Source organism: Gobio gobio (genome assembly GCF_949357685.1).
Source record: "Gobio gobio genome assembly, chromosome: 6".
Classification (NCBI taxonomy): Eukaryota; Metazoa; Chordata; class Actinopteri; order Cypriniformes; family Gobionidae; genus Gobio; species Gobio gobio.
In genome coordinates this window covers 41979225-41991280 of record NC_137102.1, presented here as the reverse complement: position 1 = coordinate 41991280, position 12056 = coordinate 41979225, and the positions used below count along the sequence as shown (strand labels likewise).

The following is a 12056-nucleotide window of genomic DNA, read 5'->3' as shown; positions in this document are numbered from 1 at the left end:
AAATAAGGTCTGTGGTGAACACAAGCTCAAGACACTTTTTATATTTTATTCTATGAAATAAAATGCATCAGTATTACCTTACTCGTGATTTTTTTTAAGCTGTTATGTCTGGAAAAAGGCAGTTGCAAACAAGTGGCTAAATGGGACTACAGAGTCTGTTGGGGAGATTAAACGTCATCACACTGAAAATGTAAACTCAGTCCGCTTTTACAACCTTATTATGCTCATAATTGTGCTCTTATAAACTAGTCTAACTCAATCGTTCGGGGGAAATGTTTTGAGATAAAATCTGAGAGTTTTTGGAAGCTTAGTGACGGTGACGTTGAAGTCGAGCAACCGTGGTGTTATAGCTTTAGCTTTTTACATCTGGCAACTGCATTTAGGCTTCAAAATTCATAAAAGTTGTATCAATCTGTGAAAATTATCTTGATGGACAAAACATGTAGTATCATAAACTTTTGTTGATCATAATTTTTTTGCGATAATCCAAAAGTAGGGAACCAGTGTGATGCTAACGTCATACCTGCACCACTCTATTTGTATTATCAAAACTCTCCCAGTTGTATTTTTATAGAGACCTATGAAATTGAATTCAGATTAAATAAGCAAATTTTCAATGCATTATTCTATACTTGTTCTGTATATCAACAATTGTTTGATTTTTATTTCTTCTAATTCATTTGAGAAGAAACACATCTGGCAAAGGTGATTCATAAATTCAACATAACTGAACAATTCAATAAGTCTCCAGAGCTGTGAAAGAGTAACCTCTGAGCAATGAAATATTCCCCTGGATGAATGCACTGTGTGTGAATGTTCTAGAATGTGACTCATTAGTTCAGGGATGAAGATTCAACAGATGCTCTGTATCTTTTCACACAGGCGTAACTTTAAACAAAGACTGATTAAATGGTAGGTAAGTCTGAATCACTGTTGCACAGATGCACAGAGATCACGCTTGTTTCTTTATCATGGTTTTTATTCAGAGCTTGCTTACACATTCACACAACGCTGCGGTGTGTGCTGTTCTTCTCTCAGCACAGAGAGAGAGAGAGACACAGTGTTGTACGTGCTCTCTCGCCCTTTGATAACACAATGAAAACATTCTCATTCAAGCAATGAGGACTGTAACAGTCTGTGACAGGCACATGCAGATCCCAGAGACTTACAGCACAGGCACAGCAAACAACATTTCATTTTCTTTCTTCATCGTGAGGTTTTTGTGTAACTGATACTGTCAGCTGGTGTACAAAAGAACAGCAATGGTTTCTAGAGAACATTTGTAGCATTTGCATACTTTGCAAATACACGTGCACATACATAGCAATAATATGCCGTAAATATGAATCCAGTACAACATCTATATTAGGATAACAATATATTCAAGATGTTTTCAAAGTTTAATGATATGTCCAGATATACATTTATATTTCCCTTCATTGTCAATGTGTCTTATGTGACAGAAGTTACATTTTAGGAATTAATTGTGTACCGTTCATTACACCATATAGACTTGACACATATACAACAAAGAGCAGTGTAATGTACTGAAACATATCAAGTATTAAGTGCAAACACACTTGTTTTTTCTTTTTTTACCGATGCCGATTAACCTAAATGAGCTGACGGGTGTTATATTGTGGTGATAGGCAATTTGACATTCACTCAAACTCACAAAGCTATAGTAGCTAATACAATAATCCTTCATGCAAAGCATGCTTAAAGCACAAAGAAACAAAAATAATATTGAAAAAAGTAAAATGTATCAAGTGACTATATATATAATATACATATAATCCTTCGTTTGTTGCATTTTACATTTTTGTGACAAAAAATTGTTTAAAAAAAGTCCAACTTTTTGCCTTCTGTACACATGATTGCTAAACAGGCATGACGAAAAATATAGCTAACAGTGAATATAGTTTATGACTTCATTTCAACATCGTTACTCTCCAACCTACTTCCCTCTTTTTAACTCTTTGCCGTTTTATTTTATGAACTCTTGCTAAACCCCTTAAACAGCAACAAAAACCAGCCTGGCTGAGTAGATGAGATCAGCCAGATAAAGAATGAAGTTGAGAGCGCTGAGCACCGAGATGGCCAGCAGCTTGTCCCACGGACACAGGCCGAGACTGGAGCCACAGACGTTGGGTCTGTGGCTATGGCCTCCATGCTTATTGTCAAACTTATATATGGGCCAGATGATGGTGGCAGACAGATACAAGCCCACAGCCAGGAGGGCGTATGATGACAGGAAGCGGGCGAAGGAGAAGGGCAGGCAACCTGTTAACTCTCCTACGCACATCACGATGATGCCTGCCGACAAGATGAAGCAGATGCAGTACACAGCCAGGCACCACTGGGTCGCCGCATTCTGGTTATAGGATATCGGCTCGCTGATGAAGACGAATATGATGCAGGCGACGAAGGTCTCGCACACCTTAAGCAGCCCTGGTGCTGTGGCCATGTAGCCCGCCACCTCTCCCGGACGAGCCTTACTGAGACTCACCTCGCTTAAGTATGCGATGGTGGCGAGGCAAGAAAATACAGTCGATGCAATGCGACAGTTGGCCATTTCATTGCGGCCAGCAAAGCCTTTCAGGAAGTAAAGGGGGAATATAATCGAAGCGGAGAGGCAGAGGAGGGAGGCGTAGCAGGCGAACGTGATTGGAAAGTTCTTCCATGAGACTGGGGCGCGGGTCTGCAGGCCAAACATTTCCACTAAGATTATCAGAAGAGTTCCAACAAAACTGAAACCCCAGCAGAACACGCACCAGTCACCCGTGCCATGGGTTAGACCCGCTCCATAAAGAGCTACACTGAATGCTACACAGGCGAAAACCATGGCAGCCACACGGGCCCACAGGAGAGGTGAGGAACGCAACACCACCGCCATGATGGGCTCACAAAAAGAAGATTTACAGGCCAATTAATGTCAACTGTGAGTAACAGGAATAGACGTCCAATTGTGTTCTGTCTCTTCTTAGTTGTCTAGGAGAAAATGACAAAAAAGAAATCAGTCAGTCGTAAGAAAAATATATATTTACACACAATGAACCAAACATCTAAATGTTTTTTTTTTCACAGATTAAAGGAATAGTTCACACAAAAATGACAATTCTATCATCGCAAACCTGTATGACTTTCTTTCTGCCCGTTTCTTCTTTGGAACACAAAAATCGAAGATATTTTGACAAATTCTATCCAGTCGGAGGATATCGAACATGGATGATTAGTTGAGCCGGTTTTTAAACATTTATGCATTTAGCAGAAATGGTCCAAAATCATCCTCAAAATCTAAATTCCAAACATGTTTATTTTGAGCTGATTTTAGAAAACATACTGTTTTCATTTGTCATATGTCTCCAAGCAATAGCAACCAGGCGCATATGATGCCTTGTGTTTTAAAATCTGTTCAGATGATGTGTTGTGTTCCTCATACAGGTTTTCAACAACATGAATAAATAAATGAGGACTTGAATTTACGGAGGTTGAGTGAGGTTGTTTACTGAGTATAAACAGAAGTTAATCTGTGATTACAATAATTTCATTTTGGTCACATGGGTAGTTAAAATTCCCCACATTGTCCAACTGAAACCTGTAGAATAATAAGCCATATTCATGCAAATTAAATGGTCACATACTGAATAAATTGGTGCTCTACAACAAAACGTCTCCGAGTCTCTTTCGGAATTCCAGACTGGGAGTCAGTGAAATTATCTCTGTAATGTATTCGAGCTATTTAGACAAACTCCGCACAAACGAGACCTTTACTCAACCCCACAGTCCATCTGTCATCAACCTTGTAGGAGGAGCCAGATAGGCTAACAATCGGAGCATTGAGGCCCCCTCCCAGCCCTCCTACACTGTAACAGCCAGGAATACCTCCTTCATCTTGTCGGAGAGGTTCAAGTAAACAATAGAGGCATGAGTGTTTACATTTTCAGGGTTAAGTGGACAGAAGAGAACATAGTTAGGAAATACAGGACAAAAAGTGATAAAGACATGGGGAAAGAAGCATAAAGCCATGCAGATGCATTTAGAGCCACATATGGACAGACAGCCAAGGGGTTTGAAAAAGCATGTCCTTTCACCTCACGACAAATCATATTTTAAACACAGGCGGGAATAGCTTAGCTGTGAGTCATTTATGCCTTGCTCCCTCGTTTTTTCCTCCCGCTCTGCCTCTCTTACACTCATTCTCTGTCTAGTGTAACATTTTCCAACTTGCTGATCTATTCCAGATGTTCTGCATCCCATCAAACTGCAAAATGTGAGGGATGTGCCTAGTGTTTTCCATTGAATTCACCCAACCACTCTTTCCTAACTTGCAGTTCTACCACACGCCCACCTCTTTTTATATACTCCTTTCATTCTTTTTCAGAATTGGTTACTACAGATATGGAATAGTGAAAGGAATCTCCTTCTCCTTGCTTTATTTTTGTCGTCGACTCATGGCTATTTAACATGATGAGATGAAATATGCTGCTGAATTCAATGCAATAGGCTACACGATCACTCATGTTCTCTTTGAGGAGCAGAAATTGCCTATGTCAAGGAAAAAAATCTGTAAATAGATCCAAGGAAACACATAAGAGCAAACAGGACATTGCATGACTTGACGAGCTGGACACAGACCTAGACGAGGGCACGCAATGTCTGAGACATGCCATAAGTAACTCAATTTTCTCCCTTATACAGTGCTGTTATTTTTCTATACAGACAAAACAAGCTCTCTACGTATTTGCCTAGCTGCCGCAGAAAGACAGAAAAAAATGATGTGCCCACAGTATTGACAAATCAGTGGAAAAATTTACTTTTTGTAGGCTATCAGAAACCTATGTTTGGTCGTATGTAAAAGACCAGAATGGAAAAACATATAAGCTTAAATGGAAAGCATAAAATAAAATTAGTTTTATGAATTATGGAAGCAGTAAATCAAAACAAACTGTATCAAATGAACGGATTAATTGGATTACAATGGCAGGACATGAAAATGACATTTAGCTTATGAGATCACCATCCTAACAGACAAGAGCTGCTGTAGTGGGCGTGCCTCTCCACGTGCCGCACCCTAACACAGATCTATGAATTTTATTTAAAAACTAAAACTTTAAAAGTCAAAATGTCTCAGTAAATATAGAAAAGTACATTTCTGTCTCAGTCATCTTTCCAAATGCAAGCTTTTCACATGCGAGCGCAACACGTGACGGGTGCGTCATAATGAATTATACATTTGATTTATTTTTATCTGACCAATTGATCGCTACGGATGCACACTATGCCACAATCAAAGCCTGAAGAAATAAAAATAATTTATAAAATAACGCATTTTTATCGCCATCTTCAGAATCCAGAACGCAAGAAAAACACTCTCTCAAGTTATAGGCTATAAAGAATGTATAAACATAACGGTAGCCTACTGGCTGCTCCAAACGTCTGCTTATAAAAAGATGCAAGTAAACTATCCTCTGCCTCTTTCTTACCGGCTTGTCCCGTTATCGTTCTCTCCAAGTGCTCAGTCTGAAACAAGTAGGCGCGGTCTTGGATCTGACTTTTCAATCAGTGAGGACACCCAAGTTTGTGAGGGATACCCTCCACCCACCCCCAATCCGCTCATTACTACAAGCCAAATTAGGTAATATGTTCTCTCTCACTCTCTTCTGCTCTTTCTTCAACCCTCGAATAAACTGCTAATGCTCACAAAAATTTCTGAGCATGAGCAGACGATTTACTTTCGCATCAGTACCCCAACTGAATTCAGCCAAAATAAATAAATAAATTAAAATGCGTATTCAGTAATTTTACCGTGTATAGTCTTTTCTTGTTTTATTGACTAAACTTAACTGACTCAAACTTCACCACCATCTTTCATATTCTAACCCAGCAGCCTGCACTCTAAAAAAAAAAGGCTCGTAATCATAGGGGAACCTTTTTTAGTGCTATATAGCACCAATTTCGGTTCTTCAGAGGTGCTATATAGCACCTTAGTCAAAGAACCGGTGAAGAACCTCTGAAGAACCGCTGAAGAACCTCTGAAGAACCGCTGAAGAACCACTGAAGCACCAAAATTGGTGCTATATAGCACTAAAAAAGGTTCCCCTATGATTACGAGCCAAGAACCATTTTTGGTGCAATATAGAACCTTTTTTTTTTTTAGAGTGTGGAGGATAACAAGGAATCTGACCTGTCTGCTTATGACTTACCATAACAGTCATCTTGTCAGGCATACCAATACTATTACACTGTGAAAATATCCCCGTAAAATTTAAGGTAAAAAAACGGCAGCTGTGGTTGCCAGAACTTTACCGTAAAAAATACGGCAGTAACGTTTTAGGTTTTTAGGGACAGCACCATATAATTTAAAGGTTTATAATGTAATAATTACGGTTTAAAAATGTTTTCTTTTACAGTTCAAAACCATATAATTTAAAGGTTTATATTGTAATGATTATTTTTACACTGTAAACAATTTACGGTAAAAAAAACCACATATTTCATTAACTGAAATAATGTTAAATTACCAACCTATTGAAATACTAATATCTGTTATGTACCTTTGATATACGGACAACCACCAATTACAGTGGTGATGAGAATCACGTGATGAATCAAAGCTCACCACAAGCAGCTTTTAAGAGAACAATACTAATATATAGAAGGTGCTCAGTGTCATTCACACAAACACTAAACACCATCATGGTAAAACTTAAATTTAAAAAATGCAATAAACATTCATTTAACAACATCAGATGTAACATAAAACCCTAATGTACATAACTGAATAATAAAAAAAAAGAAGAAACATTGTTATTGCAATGAAAATACATCAAATGCGAAGTGTCACGCTGGGAATTCTGGGAATGTCAATTTACGGGTTTTCACTGTAAATCACACAATGACTTGTTCTTTTTCACTTCCAAAAACTAAATTTAACGGGATTTTACTGTAAAATTAAATGAAATGTAAGATTAGATCTATTACAGTTATTCACCGTATATAGTACGGATACTTTCTGTTAACCAATTAACTGTTTTTCACCGTAGCATTTTTACAGTAAAATACCGTTAAAATCACAATCATTTTTTACAGTGTACGTGAGGTCTTCAACCCTGCTCCGACCTGGAGACGCACTGTCATTCAATGTGATTTTGAAAACCTATGATTTTCAAACAATCCTGAAGACCATGATTAGCTGGTTCAGGTCTGTTTGAATAGGGTTGGAGCGACACTCTGCTGGATAGCGGGTCTCCGGGAACTGGGCTGAAGACCTCTGCTGTAATGAATGTCATCATGCAGGAAATACCTTTCAGGATGTGCTGCCACCATATATCTTGTGAGACAGGACTAACACACACACACCACAAAACATTAAAAATACTCTAACATTGAAATAAAGTGTACTGTGTAAGGTGAACCTGAGAGTTAGGTCCCTCCCATAAAATGTCTAATGAAACTACAGTGTAAACTGACTACTGGTAAAAGCCAGTGAATAAACTCTAAATGGCCCATTTCCGGCCCCTTGGTTGTGTAACTATTGTCATTGTACATCATCAAGTACTACACGTATCTTAAGATGATGCAGGAGATTTTCACAGAAATGTTAGCATATTTCTCTCTCTCTCTCACTCTTTCTTCTCTTTCTTTTTAGGCCCATACAAGCTATGTAAGTGTTACAATCTCACTTAAAGGGGTACTTCAGCGCTGGGAAGATGAATGTGTATTTAAACTGGGTCATTTATAATAATAATATTACACTTTATTCATATAGCACTTTTCAGGCATATAATGCAGTTCAAAGTGCTTTACATAAAAAAAACATGTTCAATAAAAACGTATACATCAATAATCAAGAAATTAAAAAAGGTAAAATACAACATACAGAATAAAATACAAAACATATGATAAAAAAGTAGAAATGTAGTAGGAATGTGAAACAATTTTTTAATTTTGTGCCTTCTAGACTTGCGAAAAGACAGAAAAGGTATTTTTGTCTCATGTGGATAAAAGACAACAACTCCCAGAATGCACTTGCTTCGCAGCCCAACAACTCCCAAAAGCCACGTTAACCAGGTTATCACTTGCCCACCATGACACCGCCCCCACCGTTGTTTTGATTTTCATAGTAATAAAATAATTTTGATCAGTTAGAGAATAAACACAACAATTAAAAACTGAACGTCAATAAAGTGAGTGACCCGAACGAAAGTCGCGTCACAAATGCAGCAGGAGTCAGATTTCATTCATCACGAGAGCGAAGAGCTGAGCAGAGCTGAGGTAAGCGTGGCAGTGATTCACAACGCATGTCCAGTCTGGCGCGTTTTCAGTTTAACTTTCATAGGAATTCATTGAAAAGTTGAAACACTCACTTTGCTCCGCATTGCTCCGTTATGAATGCCCGAGCCGAGCGGCCGTGCGCATTTACATTCAGTGAGTGAGATCCCACCCCTGTGGGCGGGTTGAAAACATGCAGAACTAGCTCCTACTACTGGCTGTAGTCTCTAGCCAAAAAAATCTTCAGATGACGCAAAATGACGATATTTGCATCATCTGAGGATTTTTTCCAGAAATAAAATGCATAATTCTCTCGTCTCAGGGGGACATGAGCGGGGAAAGTACGATCATTTGAATATCACCCTTAAAAATAAAGGTGCCAGGAAGAACCAAACAGGGGTTTTCACAGTGATGCCATAGAAGAACCATTTTTGGTTCCCTGAAGAACCGTTTTGTGAAAGGTTCTTTAAAGAACCATTTTTTTCTAACCATTTTATAGTCTAAAGAACCTTTCTGCACTACAAAGAACCTTTTGTACAATGGAAAGGTTCTTTGGATATTAAAGGTTCTTCATGGAACCATACACACACCCAAAGAACCATTTAAGACCTTTATTTTTGAGAGTGTACCGGGTTTCTACTGATACAAAGCTTAATGCTAATTGCTTAAGTAACCCTTTAAAGAGATAGTCCACCCAAAAAGGAAATATTCTGCCATTATTTACTCACCTTCAAGTTGTTTTAAAACTGCATTAAGTTCTTTCTTGTGTTGAACATAACGGATTTCCATTGTGCAAAAAATAAAAATAAAAAACACAATGGAAATCAATGAGGACCAGAAACTTTTTGGTTGCCAACATTCTTCTTCTTCTTCTTATCTTCTTCTATATCTTTATGTTCAACACAAGAAAAAAAAAAAAAGCAAATAGCAAAAAGCGATAATAGCAACATGGTGTAGATCCATTTCTGCATATGTTTCTACAAAACAACTGTAGGCCTATGTTATAAGATTGTGGGATGGTGTATTGTAATTTTAACTCACAATCCAAACCATCATTCACATCCATAACCTAAATCACAATCTTTAAAACCACCAGAAATATGTGCTCTGGTAAAAAAAAGTGCTCACTAGAAGTTATCATGCAATAATATCTACCTCTTGGTATTTATTTCCGTTGCTAGGATGCAGAGCATGTTACTATGGAAACCAGATGTTTGTTTATGCTGTAATGTGGTTAGAGTGATGTGTGATTCGGAGCACATGTCCGCTCGCTGAGAACTGCTGCAAAAAGCGGAAACAGTGATTCCCCTGCTCTCTCTTCTAACCACTCCCTTTCTCACAAGCTGATACCATGTTCACGCACAGAAAGAGAGAGAGAGAGAGAGAGAGAGTAAAAATATATGAAGAGAGAGGAAAAGAGATGATGAGAAAGGAAGAGTGTACCTGAGTAATAAGATAAAAATAAAATGCCCATTCGCACATCTCTTTCGATTCGATAATCCTGTTTGATTTAATGTTGTAATACACTTAAACATAAATAAACAGTGTAACAAATTAGAACATTTGATGCCACAGTGTTTTAACACATATATATTTATATATACACACTCACTCACACGTACTGAGGGTCACTGTGGTGGACAGAAGGGAAAAACACTGAGGTCAGACGCAACACACACATTACACACACATTAACCTGCTGTCTCTCAGGCTGTGGCACATCCACACGTGTCTCGCAGCCAGTGCTGCTGTCTGTCCCTCTCCTAATATTATCTTTATTTGTTTTACTTCAGTCATGGCTGTAAAGTTCTTTATTAATGTATTGAATTTGTTTAAGTAGGTCTCTTGTGGAAATGTATTTGTGACAGTGAAGGAGGAAGCACAGCGTCTCTGTCTCGATCTCTCCTGTCCTACAGTGAACATACACCCTTTGCTCTCTGGGTAACCAGCTCTTTCTGTGTCTGCCGGTCTCGATGGCCAGACTGTGCTCACTGAGCCTGTTGGTCAGGATCCGTCTCTGCTTTGTGTCTCTGACACTCTGTAGATATTCTTCCAATTCATAATTTGACTTTAGAGTTCGATAGAATTGTAATTTACTTTGTGTTTTAGTTTCCTGATCCCAATGTTCCAGATATGTATTCTTAGATAGTTTGATAATTTGGTTTATTCTGATGTTTGTATGAGAAGCAGTGCTGGTTGTAGAGTTAGTCGGGTTAGTCAGTCTCAGAACCAGCTGACTGAGGGGACTTTTTTCAGGGTTCAGTTCTTGGGTTTGTAACGCTTTAAAATGTAGCGATTCTGTGGGACTTGCTTTTAGGTGCATCCAGAATTTGAGGGATATTTTTTGCATATTAATAAACAAAGGGAATCGGCCTAATTCTGCCCTACATACATTATTGGGTGTTTTTCTTTGTAGTTTTAGAATCATTTTACAGAATTCTGTGTGTAGGGCTTCTGTTGGATGTCTGTCCCATCTAGCTCTGATCACTGAGTGGACCCCAAACCTCACTTCCAGCGCTATGGGCTTAATCACATTATCAAAGATTTAACACCAGATTGGAATCGGTAATTCAATGTTTTGGAATTTTTCTTAATGGCATATTGAGCTCTTCGAGCTTTGCTCCCCAATGCACTGATGACCAGGCCGAGGTAATTATATATATATATATATATATATATATGTAGCCTATATGTGTGTGTGTGTGTGTGTGTGTGTGTGTGTGTGTGTGTGTGTGTGTGTGTGTGTGTGTGTGTGTGTGTGTGTGTGTGTGTGTGTGTGTGTGTGTGTGTGTGTGTGTGTGTGTGTGTGTGTGTGTGTGTGTGTGTTTTTAATAAAGGGATAGTTCACCCAAAAATGAAAATTCTGTCATAATTTTCATCATTTACTCACCCTCAAGTTGTTCCAGTATTCCATACTGGGGACCAGTATTCATTAATTTCTTGTGATGAACACAAAAAAATATATATTTTGAAGAATGTTGGTAACCAAATAGTTTCTGGTCCCCATTTTTTACTATGGGAGTCAATGGGGACCGGCAACTGTTTGGTTAACAAAATAATTTTATATATTTAAAAATGTTTTTCTAAATGTGGTACATTAATCATCTCTGTTGCATTATAGATGGTATTAATGCTTGTTAAAAAAAAATTATGAGTTGTTATACTGTGGCTAGCTTTTATAGCTTTTCATTTTGAAACATCTCAATAATGAAGGACCCTTATAGCTTGCTAAAGGGAAGCGATTTGTGTCGTATGCTACCATCTACTGGTGAGAACCAAACATGCATGGTGAAGTAGCTAACATCATGTTGAGCAACCATGCAAAACACACACACACACACACACACACACGCACGCACGCACGCACGTCTGGTTTACAGTCTCTGTGGGAACTCTCGACGTAGGCTAATGGTTTGTATAGCTACTGTAAAAACTGCCAAACTGTCTATATTCTATCCCCTTTCACTAACCTACCCCTAAACCTACCTATTACACAAAACGTAATGCATTTTTACATTTTCAGAAGAAAAAAAAAACTAATTCTGTATGATTTATAAGCTTGTTTCCTCTTGGGGACCACACACACACACACACACACACACACACACACACACACACACACACACACACACACACACACACACACACACACACACACACACACACTGAGAATATATATATATATATATATATATATATATATATATATATATATATATATATATATATATATATATATATATATATATATATATATATATATATATATATATATATATATA

The 12056-nt window shown here is 38.0% G+C and overlaps 1 protein-coding gene across 1 annotated transcript; it reads right to left on the bottom strand.

The window, feature by feature from the left end:
* Positions 1 to 968: 968 nt before the first annotated feature.
* On the bottom strand, positions 969 to 5692 carry myadmb (myeloid associated differentiation marker b). The gene is made up of 2 exons (XM_079818436.1): positions 5487 to 5692; positions 969 to 2991 (listed from the first exon to the last, which is right to left on the bottom strand). Exon 2 carries the CDS (start codon positions 2894 to 2896, stop codon positions 2015 to 2017), a length of 882 nt encoding a protein of 293 aa, XP_079674562.1. The 5' UTR covers positions 2897 to 2991; positions 5487 to 5692; the 3' UTR covers positions 969 to 2014.
* Positions 5693 to 12056: the final 6364 nt, after the last annotated feature.

Coding starts and splice junctions, on each gene's coding strand:
- myadmb (XM_079818436.1), bottom strand. CDS start 2,896: ATGGCGGTGGTGTTGCGTTCCTCACCTCTCCTGTGGGCCCGTGTGGCT.